Source organism: Pecten maximus, chromosome 10 (genome assembly GCF_902652985.1).
Source record: "Pecten maximus chromosome 10, xPecMax1.1, whole genome shotgun sequence".
NCBI lineage: Eukaryota > Metazoa > Mollusca > Bivalvia > Pectinida > Pectinidae > Pecten > Pecten maximus.
Window position 1 is genome coordinate 5,298,876 of NC_047024.1, and position 18,663 is coordinate 5,317,538.

General features: G+C 34.8%; 1 protein-coding gene across 4 annotated transcripts; it reads right to left on the reverse strand.

Moving 5' to 3' along the window:
• Positions 1-1,153: 1,153 nt before the first annotated feature.
• Positions 1,154-18,423, reverse strand: LOC117336025 (protein YIPF3-like). Of its 4 annotated transcripts, none has more exons than XM_033896352.1 (12): positions 18,373-18,423; positions 17,401-17,494; positions 16,656-16,732; positions 16,141-16,247; positions 15,368-15,413; positions 14,291-14,383; positions 13,100-13,231; positions 12,616-12,738; positions 11,778-11,901; positions 11,126-11,227; positions 9,404-9,523; positions 1,154-3,410 (listed from the first exon to the last, which is right to left on the reverse strand). In XM_033896352.1, exons 1-12 carry the CDS (start codon positions 18,403-18,405, stop codon positions 3,400-3,402), a joined length of 1,062 nt encoding a protein of 353 aa, XP_033752243.1. In that variant the 5' UTR covers positions 18,406-18,423; the 3' UTR covers positions 1,154-3,399. The 4 variants fall into 4 exon arrangements, with proteins under 4 accessions (XP_033752243.1, XP_033752245.1, XP_033752244.1 ...); XM_033896353.1 differs by lacking the exon at positions 1,154-3,410 and adding an exon at positions 5,356-5,568; XM_033896354.1 differs by lacking the exon at positions 9,404-9,523.
• Between the last annotated feature and the right edge of the window lie 240 nt (positions 18,424-18,663).

Sequence of the window (18,663 nt, forward strand, 5' to 3'; positions counted from 1 at the left end):
TATATACATTGTTTATGTATCTATAAAATTTGCTGCTGGGGACCCAAGAAGGGGGCAAGAGGCAGATACCTTATCAGATGTATAGCTCAAACTAACACAGGAATCAGAATTGTCAGGTTAGTTTGAAGAACAATGTCACTTGACCAAATTGACTTTTGACCTTGGGCAAGAAAAATCATTATTGCAATTCAAATTATGCTGTAGATTACAAAGGTATAAATGATTAACAATTTCACCTGTGAACTTTGGTGACCTATATACTGACCTTTAGCATAACTTTACAGAAAAGATAATATGGAAATGAAAACTACACCACACTGATATGAATCGCTGACCAATTTGACCTTCAGTGACCTATATATGTGTGTGCAAGTTAATTTGATATATGACCTTTGGTGACACATGGCTGTGGTTTTCAGGGGACGTCAAGGAGATCAAAACAGAAATAAAGAACAGGCAGGATAAAAATGACCATAGTAATTTCAAATCTAAGTTTTAGGTGTTGAGCAATAATTTCCCGACCAGGTGAGTGTTAAAAGCTATAAACCTCTTGTATAGAATATTTACATTAATTGGCCTGGGTAATTTGTGAAATAAATTGGAGGTCTCTCCCCACTGGAGTTAAAGGGATGGGATGTAATATGGACAATCACTCTTCATACAAAGGGTTCAGAACCCTAATTAGTAAATACCCCCAGTAAAGGGTGATGAATGTGAGCAAGTGTATGAAGTTTATGCCACTCAAATTATACAGGAAAATCACTAAATCTATCAACAGCTTGGAGATGATGATTTAAAATTCTCGTCACATCTCATAAAACGTTGTTGGTATGAACTGTGTGTTTTGGTTTGGTATTGTTTTATGCCCTATTAACACAAAAAGGTAATTTAAAGTCAGTAGCTCTACGGTCCTGTGTTCCAGGTGAGAAGAATCACAGATGTTAGATTTTATACATAACAAGGATACAGTGATTCTACTGGACCTCAACACCTAGCCAGATATACTCATGATATTTGCCCTCACCCAAAGCTCAATGGTCTTGACCTATTTCGACTTTTACGATATGTCAACATTGTTCAGAACTCAACTTATCAGATATGCTAATTGTTTAAAATCAAGTATGTTTTTTAAACAAAACAATAATTTATTCCATATGTTTTCATATTTTTTTTTATTTACATGTACTTTGCATACAATTACATTGTATTTTAATCTGGTTCATGTACAAGCATCATGCACAATATGTTATCTCAATTTACTATCGTCTGTGACAGCAACATTTAATGTGCCTGAGAATACAGCATCATAACAATAAATATAAAGTTGCAATGATCCAGACAAATGACCATATCATGATAAACATATTAGGTACTAAATTGTCCCACACAGCAATGTTACTGTATACATGTACATTTTAAAAGTTGGTAATATCCATGGGGGATTTAATTTTGCAGTATATTTATTTAATATTGATGGAGATTAAAACCAATTGAATATGCATGTATCAACAAATTATTGTGTAATTGTTCATTCAAGAATATTCACAAGGCCTGACTGTGTGAAATTAAATATGCGCAATCTAGGTGCGACTGCAACAAATGCACAATATAATTAGCCCCCTGAAATTTTACAACTATTCAGCAATACACTTGTATTTATATTGTGTGAAAAATATACCATGTACCTTTTAAAATGTCCCACACTGTACAAATTATTACTATAATTTTGCCTGTTTATTCAAATAAGTGTAGTCAAGGGAGATAACCTTAGCTATCTGTGTACGCTAGGTGGCGTGCTACACGCCACCTTATAATCAGTTCTTGCTTAGCTATTTTCTTTTATTAATAATTATTCATGCTTATAATTGCATGTACATGTACTTATATTGTATGTTTGGTGGATGTGTACTAAGTTGTGAACATAGGCAATGTGAATTTCAATAAATATTTGTATTTTTGAAATTATGCGTTGAGTTATCTCCCATTGACGTAGGTTTACAAAAAATATATTTTACAAATAAAGAATTACTATGATCAATTTACGTAATATATATAAAAATGTGAATAACGTAAGTAAGTAATCTACACCAGATTCAGTTCAGTAAAATCTCCCATCAAAGATAAAATGTTAAAACATGATACAAGATTTCAGGATGAATGAAGGTCTCAGTTTACAGTGACTTACAACTAATCTACAAAATTACGGTATTTACCAAAAATATTTTCAAATTTGATTTTAATTTATGTAATATTTTTAAAACAAGGTTTTTACATATGAAAATTATTCTTAAACAAGACTGAGGTTCTTATGAGGTTATTCCTTTATACCTGCAGGCATAAACACTGAAAACAGACTTATACAGCAATGTATATAGAAGTGTATTAATCCTCAACAGAAAAGCATCACAAATTGGCACAAATGATATTAACTTCAGGTTAGCATACCTATAAATCATGACAACCATTAGATACACAACTAAGTGATGTTTGTCATTTCATAATTATGTCACAAAGGCATTCATTAGGAGTAAATATATTTAAAGTCTCGGCAACTTAAGCTTTGTTAAGAGTACTAAATTTTGCCTTTAATTAAGTATACAATGTATTTACAGTTCTCTGTAAAGTTTGGATGATAAATACTGTACAATGGAGAACACAAAAAATTAAACATAAAACTTACTATCCCACATTGAATGTACCCGCTACAAAAGAACAGTTTCCATTTTCTCTTTAATTTTTTCTTATTTATTGCATAGATATGCACACAACTTGTGGTATGCACTCTGAGATAGGTGTCAAGCTTTAGTTACAAGTCTTCAGCTCCTGTAACGAGTTTTAAGCTCCTCTGATGAGTCTTCACCAGTGTTGAGTCTGGAGCCACTCTTCATGATGACTCTTGAGCCCTCTTGATGACAACTCTTGAGCCCCTTTAAATGAGGACTTTTGAGCCCTTCTTGATGACAACTCCTGAGCCCTTCTTGATGATGACTCTTGAGCCCTCTTGGTGACAACTCCTGAGCCCTTCTTGATTATGACTCTTGAGCCCTTCTTGATGACAACTCCTGAGCCCTTCTTGATTATGACTCTTGAGCCCTTCTTGATGACAACTCCTGAGCCCTTCTTGATTATGACTCTTGAGACCTTCTTGTTGATGACTCTCGAGTCCTTTTAGATGACAACTCTTGAGCCCCTTTAAATGAGGACTCTTGAGCCCTTCTTGATGAAGACTCTTGAGCCCTTTTTGATGACAACTCTTGAGCCTCTATAGATAACAACTCTTGAGCCCTTCTTTGCTTTGACAAGTCTTGACCTCTGTGTTTCCAGTACTTATAATGAGTGGTTTGTAGATTGATAGATAATGTACATCAATGATCACAGTTAGAGCTGCTCAGGCTGTATTTAAAGGGCAGCTGAAACAAAAGCCACAAATTTAAGGCTGTAGGCTAATTGTGTGGATTAGCTTGATGTTTATTTTTATTACAAATATTTGAACTGTTTGATTATGCACAATTTTTTTTATAAACATTATTTGGTAATTTTCATTAAATTAAAAGATTTTTTTATCATAATCGTTATCAAAATAAAACAATATCAGTGTTCCATATTTGTATATATACATGCACAGGTAGTGAGTTAGTACAGATGACAAAAAAGGGAGGGAAGGGAATGGAAACCATGCACATATATAAATTATTAACAGAATAGATAAACAAGCTTTCTTTGTACATACAATTATGTACATTATATATTGACAAATCATGTTCATTTTTTCTGATCAGACTCAAAATTCAATAGACACAACTAGGGGTAGCCTACATGTCATGATGTGAAGCTTGAGAAATATCCTTCAAGTACCTGGTACTTATTAAGAAATAGTGATAACAAGGATTGACGACAGACCAACAATGGATCAGACTTAGGGTGATTTGTATAATCAGATGGTGGGCTAAAACATACATCTGTATAGATTACCAACAAATCTATCCATATTATTTATGTATACATATAATGTACAATTAAGACTCATAAGACACTGTAATCTTCCGAAGGTCGTACAAGATAAAAGCTACAGAAATATTCAGAGAGGATGAACAAGGTGCATTTTAATAAATATCTAGAAGGGGACAAGCAAGGTACAGAAATCCTCAAGGGAGACATACAAGTTACAGAAATATTCAGAAGAGAGATACGTACAGGATACAGAAATATTCAGGTGGGCTCACAGGATACAGAAATATTCAGGGGAGGCAAACAAGTTACAGAAATCTTCAGGGGAGGCAAACAAGTTACAGAAATCTTCAGGGGAGGCAAACAAGTTACAGAAATCTTCAGGGGAGGCAAACAAGTTACAGAAATCTTCAGGGGAGGCAAACAAGTTACAGAAATCTTCAGAGGAGGCAAACAAGTTACAGAAATCTTCAGGGGAGGCAAACAAGATACAAAAATCTTCAGAGGAGACATGCATGATACAGAAATATTCAGAAGAGAGATACGTACAGGATACAAAAATCTTCAGGGGAGGCAAACAAGTTACAGAAATCTTCAGGGGAGGCAAACAAGATACAGAAATCTTCAGGGGAGGCAAACAAGATACAGAAATCTTCAGAGGAGACATGCAGGATACAGAAATATTCAGAGGAGACATGCATGATACAGAAATATTCAGAAGAGAGATACGTACAGGATACAGAAATATTCAGGTGGGCTAACAGGATACAGAAATCTTCAGGGGAGGCAAACAAGTTACAGAAATCTTCAGGGGAGGCATACAAGATACAGAAATCTTCAGGGGAGGCAAACAAGTTACAGAATTCTTCAGGGGAGGCAAACAAGATATAAAAATCTTCAGGGGAGGCAAACAAGTTACAGAAATCTTCAGGGGAGGCAAACAAGTTACAAAAATCTTCAGAGGAGAGATACAAGATACAGAAATTGTCATGGGAGGCAAACACGTTACAGAAATCTTCAGGGGAGGCAAACAATTGCAAGTTACAAAAATCTTCAGAGGAGAGATACAAGATACAGAAATTGTCATGGGAGGCATACAAGATACAGAAATCTTCAGAGAAGACAAAATGCCCTCCCCAAAAACGTTTCCCACCCAAGTGTTGCCCCGGGGGCCTCGGTGGAAAGCCAACTCCCCCAAAATTTGGGAGTTTTAATTTCAAAGGGAAACGGCCCCTCTTGATGACAACTCTTGAGCCCCTTTAAATGATGACTCTTGAGCCCTCTTGGTGACAACTCCTGAGCCCTTCTTGATGATGACTCTTGAGCCCTTCTTGATGACAACTTTTGAGCCCTTCTTGATGACAACTTTTGAGCCCTTCTTGATTATGACTCTTGAGCCCTTCTTGATGATGACTCTTGAGCCCTTTTAGATGACAACTCTTGAGCCCTTTTTGATGACAACTCTTGAGCCTCTATAGATAACAACTCTTGAGCCCTTCTTTGCTTTGACAAGTCTTGACCTCTGTGTTTCCAGTACTTATAATGAGTGGTTTGTAGATTGAAAGATAATGTACATCAATGATCACAGTTAGAGCTGCTCAGGCTGTCTTTAAAGGGCAGCTGAAACAAAAGCCACAAATTTAAGGCTGTAGGCTAATTGTGTGGATTAGCTTGATGCTTATTTCTATTCAAATATTTGAACTGTTTGATTATGCACAATTTTTCTTATAAACATTATTTTGTAATTTTCATTCAAAGAATTCTTTATCATAATCGTTATCAAAATAAAACAATATAAGTGTTACATATTTGTATACATATGTATATACATGCACAGGTAGTGAGTTAGTACAGATGACAAAAAAGGGAGGGAAGGGAATGGAAACCATGCACATATATAAATTATTAACAGAATAGATAAACAAGCTTTCTTTGTACATACAATTATGTACATTATATATTGACAAATCATGTTCATAAACAAACAAAAGATTCTAGAGGGATCTAAGCACCCACCAATGAATGACTAAGGATTGACGACAGACCAACAATGGATCAGACCTAGGGTGATTTGTATAATCAGATGGTGGGCTAAAACATACATCTGTATAGATTACCAACAAACCTATCCATATTATTTATGTATACATATAATGTACAATTAAGACTCATAAGACATTGTAATCTTCCGAAGGTCTTACAAGACAAGAGGCCCAAAGGGCCTTAACGGTCACCCGAGATTTGAAATATTTCAGTTAATTTAATTGACCCTTTTTGGCCCCAACCGTCAGTCCTTGGGGTCAGTCAGGGCCAATATGTGCATATCATTAAGCTGTCATCCCATGCTGATAATTTTAAGAAAGTTGGAATGAATTCCAATAGAAATAAAACAAATGATTGTCAAAAATATGAATTCCCTATATTAACTATAGCAAAGTTTACCCTCTCTCTAGGGGCAAACGTGAGACCCCAGGGTCATGAAATTCACAATTTAAGTAAAACACCATGAAACCCTTCCTTCTATGAATAGTATTTGATTCTATTTTATATAGGTATTGAGAAGATTTTTGAAATTTCAGTCAATTAGACCCTTTTTAGCCCCGCCCCTCAGCCCCTGGGGTTCAGTCAGGGCCAACATATGCATACCATCAAACTGTTATCCAATGCTGATAATGTTGACCAGGTTAGAATGAGTTCCAATACAAATCCAACAAATAATGGTCAAAAATTTGATTTCCCTATATATTAAAACTATTGTAAAGTTTACCCCCTCCCCAGGGGCAAACGTAAGACCCAAGGGTCATTAAATTCACAGTTTTAGTAAAGCACCCTAAGACCCTTCCATCTATGGAGAGTTTTTGATTCTACCAAATATGAGAGTAGTGAAGAAGATTTTTGAAATTTCAGTCAATTTGACTCTTTTTAGCCCCGCCCATCAGCCCCTGGGGGTCAGTCAGGGCCAACATATGCATACCATCAAACTGTTATCCCATGCTGATAATGTTGACCAGCTTAGAATGAGTTCCAATACAAATCCAACAAATAATAGTCAAAAATGTGATTTCCCTATATAAACTATAGTAAAGTTTACCCCCTCCCCAGGGGCAAACGTGAGACCCCAAGGGTCATGAAATTTACAATTTAAGTAAAACACCATGAGACCCTTCCTTCTATGAAAAGTATTTGATTCTATCTTATATAGGTATTGAGAAGAACATTTTTGAAATTTCAGTCAAATAGACCCTTTTTAGCCCCGCCCCTCAGCCCCTGGGGTTCAGTCAGGGCCAACATGTGCATTCCATCAAACTGTTATCCAATGCTGATAATGTTGACCAGGTTAGAATGAGTTCCAATACAAATCCAACAAATAACGGTCAAAAATGTGATTTCCCTATATAAACTATACTTAAGTTTACCCCTTCCCCAGGGACAAACGTGAGACCAAAGGGTTATTAAATTCACAGTTTTGGTAAAGCACCATTAGACCCTTCCATCTATGGAGAGTTTTTGATTCTACCAAATATGAGAGTAGAGAAGAAGATTTTTGAAATTTCAGTCAATTTGACCCTTTTTAGCCCCGCCCATCAGCCCCTGGGGGTCAGTCAGGGCCAACATGTGCATTCCATCAAACTGTTATCCAATGCTGATAATGTTGACCAGGTTAGAATGAGTTCCAATACAAATCCAACAAATAATAGTCAAAAATGTGATTTCCCTATATAAACTATTGTAAAGTTTACCCCCTCCCCAGGGGCAAACATGAGACCCCAGGGTCATGAAATTCACAATTTTGGTAAAGCACCATAAGTCCCTTCCATCTATGGAGAGTTTTTGATTCTACCAAATATGAGAGTAGTGAAGAAGATTTTTGAAATTTCAGTCAATTTGACCCTTTTTTAGCCCCGCCCATCAGCCCCTGGGGGTCAGTCAGGGCCAACATATGCATACCATCAAACTGTTATCCCATGCTGATAATGTTATCCAGGTTAGAATGAATTCCAATACAAATCCAACAAATAATAGTCAAAAATGTGATTTCCCTATATAAACTATACTAAAGTTTACCCCCTGCCCAGGGGCAAATGTGAGACCCCAGGGTCATGAAATTCACAATTTTGGTAAAGCACCACAAGACCCTTCCATCTATGAAGAGTGTTTGACTCCACCATATCTGAGAGTAGAGAAGAAGATTTTTGAAGTTTTAGTCAATTTGACCCATTTTGGCCCCACCCCTCAGGCCCCAGGGGGGTGGGGACCATATAATTCACAATTTTGGTTGACCTTCAGCCATAGTAACTTTCTGCCAAATTTCATTGAATTTGGTTTAGTGGTTTTGGAGAAGAAGTCGAAAATGTAAATAGTTTACAGACGCATGACGGACCACGACGGACAAAAGGTGATTAGAATAGGTCACTTGAGACTTCGTCTCAGGTGACCTAATAAAAGCTACAGAAATATTCAGAGAGGATGAACAAGGTGCATGTTAATTAAATATCTAGAAGGGGACAAGCAAGGTACAGAAATCCTCAAGGGAGACATACAAGTTACAGAAATATTCAGAAGAGAGATACGTACAGGATACAGAAATATTCAGGTGGGCTAACAGGATACAGAAATCTTCAGGGGAGGCATACAAGATACAAAAATCTTCAGGGGAGGCAAACAAGTTACAGAAATATTCAGAGGAAGCAAACAAGTTACAGAAATCTTCAGGGGAGGCAAACAAGTTACAGAAATCTTCAGGGGAGGCAAACAAGTTACAGAAATCTTCAGAGGAGACATACAGGATACAGAAATATTCAGGTGGGCTAACAGGATACAGAAATATTCAGGGGAGAGATACAGGATACAGAAATATTCAGAGGAGAGATACAGGATACAGATATCTTCAGGGGAGGCAAACAAGTTACAGAAATCTTCAGGGGAGAGATACAGGATACAGAAATATTCAGGGGAGAGATACAGGATACAGAAATCTTCTGGGCAGACATACAAGTTACAGATATATAAAGAAGAGACATACAATATACGGATATAGTCACAAGGGACATATAAGACAATGAGAGATATAGAGGAGACATACTGTAAATGATGTTAAAAGCTTCAGAGGAATTATGCAAGATATAAGTCGATATATGAATCTTTATAACAAGAGTTTAAGCAAAATCTAGCACAAAATGCTGATAAAACAAAAAGAGTAGGTGAGAATTAACTGTTACTAAATGAGATCAAGTCCCAATATAATTTGAAACTGAAGTTTAAAATTAAGAAAAGAAAGTACATTGTATATCCAGCTTAACTCTAAGTCTTTGGACTATAAATATTGTAATATTATATATGTAAGGCCGAACATCCCACAGAAGGTTACAATGGTATGTTTCAGGTGATATAGCATTGATGGTTTAATACCTTCATTAAAGAGACCCCCACCAAAAAAAGAGAGAAAAGCTCAAACCTTGTAGCGATTTTCCAGTTAGATTTGCAGCATGTTTAATAAGATGCTGTGGCTGACCTGCGGTATTGACCAGTTGTTTAGCCACACTCATTGGCATGCCCAAACCTGCCCTTGCAACATCTGCAATGTGACACCCAGTAATAGTACTGTAATGCTGTAACAACCAGCTATACTCACATGTGTGTTCCTACTATTGACAAATCTAGATCTGTAACAACCAGCTATACTCACATGTGTGTCCCTACTATTGACAAATCTAGATCTGTAACAACCAGCTATACTCACATGTGTGTTCCTACTATTGACAAATCTAGATCTGTAACAACCAGCTATACTCACATGTGTGTTCCTACTATTGACAAATCTAGATCTGTAACAACCAGCTATACTCACATGTGTGTTCCTACTATTGACAAATCTAGATCTGTAACAACCAGCTATACTCACATGTGTCATTGTGTTCCTATTACCTACTGTGTTGACAGATCTAGATCTTATGTTATATTTATGTAAACTTAATGTGTGTTTTGATATGAACTATGAAATAGATGCATAAAAGACTGAGCATAATAACAACTGGTTTTACATGCAAACATATATATACAACCCACAGCAGATTAAAATATTCTACAGTAAAATATTCTACATTGTACCTTATTGATAATGTGTCAAATGTGTCATTATAAGTAATTAATCAATAATCCTTTTAAGTTCAAAGATTAAATTACATCTATTTACCAATATGATGAGGAAACCATGCTTTATTGGTTAGTAGGACACCAGGTAAGGTCAATAACAACACCAAACATTGACAAATCCTGTGATATCATCACCTACCAGTGTTTAAATACATAGTTCTATATTTTACAGGGGCCAGTTTAGACAGTTTATCCAAGCTGCATTATTGTGATGTTCAGTTATGAGAGGAATCTATTACCAAAGTAACCTCCTACTCTATTTTCACACTCGACTTGAGAACTGTGAATGTCATATTTTATGTCGTAGTTTTTTTTTTTTTTTTTTTGTTCTACAAAAAGCTTAAAGGAAAAAAGTTTTCGCAGAAATCATTATTAACCACGAGTTTGTTTATTAGTTTTATTTCAAGGTGTATATTTCGTCATTAATTCACCAACTTACTCATACTGTAAAGAAGGGAGATAATTACTATAATTATATTAGCTGTATTAAATAGAAGCACAAAGTGACAGAGAGACACACACTAACATAAGTTCAAGGAGGTAGATTAAGCAGTAAATCATTACAGAAATACTGAAAAATACAAATAAGCTGAGTGGGAGGCACATTCTTCAATAAATAATAGTGAGTTAAGTATCAATTCCAACTTGAGTCTAATGAGTTGTGTGATGCACCTCAAATGTCTCCACTCATGCATTTATTACTAATTTTTACGGAGAAAGTAAGTCACGAGTTGTTCAAAATTGATAATAATTTGAAAAGGCTAAAAAATAAAAATGGTCATAGACGACTACACAATAGGCCTCAGTTAACAAATCAATCTTTTACAAGATTTTTTTTTCTCACTTCAATTTTTGCACTTTGTAAAACAAAAAAGAAAATATTATTAGTATGTTAAAAAGTAAACATATTAATCTTTTACGAAAGGAGAGGGTTAATAAATAAAATTTAGCCAAACTACACGTGTATCACATGCAAGTAAAAATCTAGCAAACCTCAAGACAATCCACTATACTATAGGTATACCTTTCCCGACAGTGGCTACATTCCCCATTCCTGGCTTAATGATGGCTGGTATCTCCTTCATAGGGAGCTGAACTCCTCCACCTCCAAACGCCTGTGACAAATCTGGAAATAGATACCAAATTCTAATTACTGGGTATCATATACATCAGGACATACGAAAAATCTGTAATTGATATCAACTTCTAAAATATCATCAACATAACTCCCTAATTAACATTTAAAACCAGTCTCTAACTCTGTAGTAAAATCAGACAGGATTGTGTGATTTTGCTTAAAAATAAATTTTGGGGTTAAACAAAATGAATGTACTGTGAAAAAGCTTATACAGTATATCTATGTACATTACATATAAATACTGCCTATTTTTAAATTAGATGTGATTTTCGATTAGATTTATTTCTGGTGCAGGATGGAAATCTTCTATTATACCAGACTTTAGACATACAGCTATGTAATCTATATATGGTTACAGATCACTGAATGCTAGCTCTATATTAGTACAATATTTCTTGGTTCTCCTAGTTTGTAAGACATATGGTATAATATACAAATTTTCAAAAAGCAAAAAAAAAAAAAAAAAAAAAAAATATGTGTCAAATTAGAACATCATCAAACCTTTGTAAATACTATAACTGTTTAAATGATGAACTACCTTCCACAATTTGATGATAAGCGAAGTGTAGATAAAGGAGAAATAGTAGATGTAGGGCAGCCACGGCAGCACAGACAATTATTCTCTGTGTCTGTCCACTTGTTCTTGTCACTATAATACCAACCTTAAAATAAAACATAAGGCAGAGAAAATCGTGTATACAGGTAGATTGAATCATTCTTAAATAATCATGTTTGGATGCTTCCCATTTTCCATACCAAATACAAGAACCTCAAGTAATCAAATCTACTATTAACAGTTTACTTATTTAATAATAAAACAAGAATTGGGTCCTGTGTTTTACTTAAATGACAAATTTGATAATTGTGTATTTTCAGTACATGTACTTATACATTTATAAACTTAGGATTCTTAGGATTGGATTGAAAACAGCATGCCATGAATATATCTTCATTCATTTCAAAGCCAACACAAAATCATGTACAATTTAAGATCATTCGAAAATTTAATGCAAAAATGATTCAATAAAATTACCTACCAATGATTAGTTTTACTAAAAATATTCAATATCTTAATATGTAAAGGTATCAACAATTTACCTCATTCTAGTCAGTATCATAAGTACCTTCCCTTTTAATGAGTAAAATTGCACACAATTTGTCTTGGTAAATTCAGTAAATGTACCCACCATTTCCCCACTGACAGGTAAATTCAGTAAATTTACTCATTAACAGGTAAGTTCGATAAATGTACCCATCATTTACTCATTAACAGGTAAGTTCAATAAATGTACCCACCATTTACTCATTAACAGGTAAGTTCCATAAATGTACCCATCATTTACTCATTAACAGGTAAATTCAATAAATGTACACACCATTTTAAGTGTTGTAGCTCCACCAATGATTGCCCATAAAAGATAGAAAAACATGTGGTCATGTGATGTATGAATTATAGTACCCAACAGGACGACTACGCAGTGACCAAACAGACCATAGCCCTGCAAAGGTAAAAAAAAAGGTCAAGGTCAAACATCAAATGTAAAGTTAAAAATATCATAGGTCAATATCAAATGTAAAGATCAAATACACACCATAGCTAAATGTCAAACAGCAAAGGAAGAGGTCAAATAGTCATCATAAAGATCAAGGTCAAACACACATCATACTGGGGTAGATCAAGGTCAAACATAGGTACACACATCAAGAACAGAGTAATCAAAGATTCCCAGGAATTTATACACATCATGTTCCTGTATTAAAGAACTTTGGCATGTAAACAAATATTATATTATGTCATTATCTTGGACATTTTATATTTACAGCAGGACATCATAAACAATCAAAATAAGAGTAACTTACCAACATGGACATGATCTGTAACATACTGAGACGAGTATTACAGACAAACGACAGGAACCAGATGAATGCTGATGCCCCAAACCAGTAGGTAAAACAGACTCCAAAGGCAGTCCCCATCAATGTTCCCTCCTCCTGTCAAACAAGGTCATTTAGTTTACACATAGCAAATGTGGTTAAAGGAAGACTTAGAGCTTTTAAAAATCTATTGAATGAAAGAATATTGTCAAAAGATACAATATCATTTTATTTAAGAAAACTACCTCTGGACCAATGTATTAATAAATCTTTCCAAATATGTAAATACCCTAATGAATACAATGTAAGTCATACACTAAATTTTCCTTCAGTCCTGATGCGATTGTTATTAATTTCTCATACAAGTATAGCAAATAACATGTAAATGTTAATTTCTGATTTTGTACTGATTTTATCGTGGTAACCTTTATACAATCTACCTGTCGTTTGTTTCCGTGGTGACCACCTTTATACAATCTACCTGTCATTTGTTTCCGTGGTGACCACCTTTATACAATCTACCTGTCGTTTGTTTCCGTGTTGACCACCTTTATACAATCTACCGGTCATTTGTTTCAGTGTTGACCACCTTTATACAATCTACCTGTTGTTTGTTTCAGTAGTGACCACCTTTATACAATCTACCTGTCATTTGTTTCCGTGGTGACCACCTTTATACAATCTACCTGTCGTTTGTTTCAGTGGTGACCACCTTTATACAATCTACCGGTCATTTGTTTCAGTGTTGACCACCATAATACAATTTACCTGTCGTTTGTTTCAGTGTTGACCACCTTTATAAAATCTACCTGTCATTTGTTTCAGTGTTGACCACCTTTATAAAATCTACCTGTCATTTGTTTCAGTGTTGACCACCTTTATACAATCTACCTGTAATTTGATTTAGTGGTGACCACCTTTATACAATCTACCTGTCGTTTGTTTCAGGGTTGACCACCTTTATACAATCTACCTGTCGTTTGTTTCAGTGTTGACCACCTTTATACAATCTACCTGTCGTTTGTTTCAGTGTTGACCACCTTTATACAATCTACCTGTCGTTTGTTTCCATGGTGACCACCTTTATACAATCTACCTGTCGTTTGTTTCAGTGTTGACCACCTTTATACAATCTACCAGTAATTTGTTTCCGTGGTGACCACCTTCAATACCTACCACTCGGTGCTCCGCTGTCTTCATTTGGAATAGCAGTAAGGCAATCATAGTGAATATGACCATCAGAGGCCCGTACAACTCTCGGGACACTCTCTGTAAATAAAGGTAAAGTCATGTACTACACAGATATATAACTCTCTATAAATAAAGGTAAAGGCATGTACTACACAGATATATAACTCTGTATAAATAGAGGTAAAGTCATGTACAACACAGATATATAACTCTGTATAAATATAGGTAAAGTCATGTACAACACAGATATATAACTCTCTATAAATATAGGTAAAGTCATGTACAACACAGATATATAACTCTCTATAAATATAGGTAAAGTCATGTACAACACAGATATATAACTCTCTATAAATAAAGGTAAAGTCATGTACTACACAGATATATAACTCTCTGTAGATAAAGGTAAAGTCATGTACTACACAGATATATAACTCTCTATAAATAAAGGTAAAGTCATGTACAAACCAGATATATAACTCTCTATAAATAAAGGTAAAGTCATGTACAACACAGATATATAACTCTCTATAAATAAAGGTAAAGTCATGTACTACACAGATATATAACTCTCTATAAATAAAGGTAAAGTCATGTACAACACAGATATATAACTCTCTATAAATATAGGTAAAGTCATGTACAACACAGATATATAACTCTCTGTAAATAGAGGTAAAGGCATGTACTACACAGATATATAACTCTCTATAAATAAAGGTAAAGTCATGTACAACACAGATATATAACTCTCTATAAATAAAGGTAAAGTCATGTACTACACAGATATATAACTCTATAAATAAAGGTAAAGGCAAGTACTACACAGATATATAACTCTGTAAATGAAAGTGGAGTCATTTATAGATATACATATAGAGGGCAAAAGTGTAAATGTACATGTATGAAGAACATTGTGATTCCAATGAGGAAGCATACAACCAATTATAAGACCAAATAAATGTTATCAAAATAAGAAGATATTAACACTAGAGAAGTGTTATCAAAATAAACATGTAAATTATCCACATTAGAAGAATTTTATCCCCATAATGATTTTACCTGTTTTTGCGACGTAGGTTTCAGAGGAATGAACGACCACATCAACCTAAACAAGAAAACAATGATATCATTATCTGAGCCAGAGGACAAAGTTAGTATTATTAGCAATGTGTGTCAATATAGAAATGGATTTCTTCATGGACTGATAATCAATTCTATCTTATTTTTTAAATCAATCTGCTTTTAATCTTAGGTGAATAGACCTGACCATAACAAGTACAATGTATATGATATCTTATACATTTGGTTTCTAAAGAAACAACCCTTTAGATATAAATCAACCTGTTACTTAAATGTATAGCCAGATTTAGTAATATCCAAAAGAATTGTCCTGTTGTAGTGTTAAGAAAATTAGGTCACACAATCATTCTGCTTGGAAAAACCACCATATAAGGCATGGTAACATATCACAGGAGTATGAATTCTCTATGTAGAATACCTAGATCTAGTAGAGTCGGAGCATGTCTATATTACTGTTGATGTTAGAAATAAATCAGTTTTAAATGAACTCTCTGATGTAGAATACCTTGATCCAGTAGTCGGAGCATGTCTATATTATTATTGATGTTAGAAATTAATCAGTTTTAAATGAACTCTCTGACGTAGAATACCTTGATCTAGTAGAGTCGGAGCATTGCTATATTACTGTTGATGTTAGAAATTAATTTGTTTTAAATGAACTCTCTGATGTAGAATACCTTGATCTAGTAGAGTCGGAGCATTGCTATATTATCATTGATGTTAGAAATTAATCAGTTTTAAATGAATTATACCTTGATCTCACTTCGTGTGGCTCTACGTTGAAGTAGGGTCGGAGTATGTCTATATTACCGTACAGATTCCACGCCTTACTGGCCTGCTGTTTACCAGATTGCCACATCTGTTAAAATAAACTCTTCATAATACACAATTTGTCTAATATACACACAAGTCAAAATCTATGATTCACTTTCTCTTTAGCAAATAAATCTTTTAAAGTTTCAGTATAATTAGATAAACATTACCTATTTACCATAACATGGTTTAACATCTAATTTGATATATTGTCTTTCTTCTATGTTTTATTTTTCTATACCCTTTATGTTATGTCTCAGCCAGTAAAAATGTTGTCAATTAACCAATTTGCAATCAAATAGTTAACAAATTTATAATCTGAATACCCTATAATAACTGTATGTGGTTATCAATACAATTAAAATACCCCGCTAGATTTTCATTTTATAATCAAGACTCAAAGCAGACATATTTCAATACAAATTTGTAAGAAAACTCAATTTTGTGATCTTACCATCGCAGCAACATTTTCGCCCAATCTTTGTCGGATGTCATCTCCCATTCCCTTCTGCCTGTTTCCTCTATCTGAGTCTACATATAATGAAATAAGAAAAAAGATGTAAAAAGCATTAGTAATTTTTTGTGAAATCTTCAAATGCTACACCATTAGATTTTCTTGCATTCCCACTCCTCCGATAAAGCTATTCTGCAATGCACTGCTAGACTTTAAAATATTGAAATTGAAAGGGAATCCCTTTTTTGCTTTAGTGCATCCAAATTACTTACCCCTACAAGCATATTATAATAGTTATGATACCCCTTCTAGATATTCTAGGACCCAATCAGCTGTTAAGCTTATCTGGAGTGAAACCAAGAGAACTTACTCAGGTTATATAATTAGTTTATTTGTTTCCTGGGTTTTTAAACCTGTGAACAGCCAGGGTTATTTTATGCAGGGGTATCCTTGTAGTAGTTGGTGACTACCTCACTGAACAACATACGAGAGACCTATTACATGCTATCCAGATAAATTAGGGTAGAGTGTATTGCCCAAGGACATAACCACGACCACACAGACCGGCCCATTTCTCAGCTTCTCAAGAAACACAAACCGACATGTACACATGAAAGTGAGCATTGAACTGTGTACTTCGCATCTTCACCTGAGATTGCGTGGGTGGCGATCTAACCGACTGAGCTATCGTGGCCCCCTAACTCTGGTTGATCAGAATGCCTTCCAGACTATATCTTGCATTTACCTGAGAAACTACTGTCATAGTCTGATGAATCATCCCTGTCTTGCATCTCCTCAACATCATCCAAATCGATCACAGCTGACTGAGAGGCAGTCCCCTGTCAAACAGAGATAAGATTCAACTTACATTAATCAACTAGGCCTACTTGTCAATTACAGTGTCTAGGTTATTGCAAATTTCATAAAAAAGGTTCCTATATATATTTTTTTGCACCATCTATTTTTTTACTGCATACTGAACATAAAAACATGTCAGAGCTATATATATTAGAGTACTGACAGCTAGCTAGATCATGACGAGGATTTATGTATTTAACTCTGAATGTATAAAAAGTTTAATGATAAAAACACTTAATGTGTTGGACGAAATTCCTTTAAGGCTGGCCGATTCATCAAATATGATACTGAGCCAGTACACTTAACAAATGGCATGTGTGGTCCGTTCCTTACACAGATACATCGTGTCAAGAGTTGAGTATGGCAAGAGAGGATATATATTCTCTCCGAGGTCAGAGAATATTCCTCATTTGAGATGATGTATTCCCTCTATTGACTAAGTCGAGGGGACAACCCAACATTCCCTCTAGGATCTCAGTCGAGTAGCTATAGGAACTCACACTGTAGTTACAAAACTAGCAGTAGGGGGTATATATTTGCATTATTAAAAAGCAAATACTACACTTACTAATTAAGGACTAGGAGTTTTCAAGGAAAGCACCAAGAGATATGTTTTATTACAGCCCATTGTTACATAGCAGAATTTAAAAAGATCCGCGATACTTGTTATATGTTTTAGTTGCTCAGACAAAATTATTCCTGCGATAACCTGTCACATTCAGGTCCTAATTTACTCGCCATGTAAATCTCTCCATTGGCGATTTCTCTCTCAGAATTTTACATAACAATATCAAACATCAGTCGTTTACGTTCTTGAAATCACCTGGGAAGTTTATCAATCAAATGTATCGATACAAACCTGGTTTCGTCGGTCACCCAACGTGTCAGCCATGATGTCAACAGTGGAGTGTATAATATACAAATCAACAGGACGTATAGAATTCCGGAATTTTATGAAGATCAGGAAACAAGTGCCTACACATTCGAACAATCAGCACTAGACGTTCACAGAGAATTTTAAAACGAGTTAAAAATGACTTATCTTGAATCAACCAGAACAAATCTTCCTCCAAACGATTATATACTGGTATACATTAATAACCCAACAAATTAATTGTCTCCTCATACTAATATAATGAGTATAGTATTA

Excerpts from the sequence above, each read along its gene's own strand:
- LOC117336025 (XM_033896352.1), bottom strand. The coding sequence starts at position 18,405 with ATGGCTGACACGTTGGGTGACCGACGAAACCAG. Across the intron at positions 17,495-18,372 it reads TGGGTGACCGACGAAACCAG|GGGACTGCCTCTCAGTCAGC; the intron begins GTTTGTATCGAT and ends TCTGTTTGACAG. Across the intron at positions 16,248-16,655 it reads GCGAAAATGTTGCTGCGATG|ATGTGGCAATCTGGTAAACA; the intron begins GTAAGATCACAA and ends TTATTTTAACAG.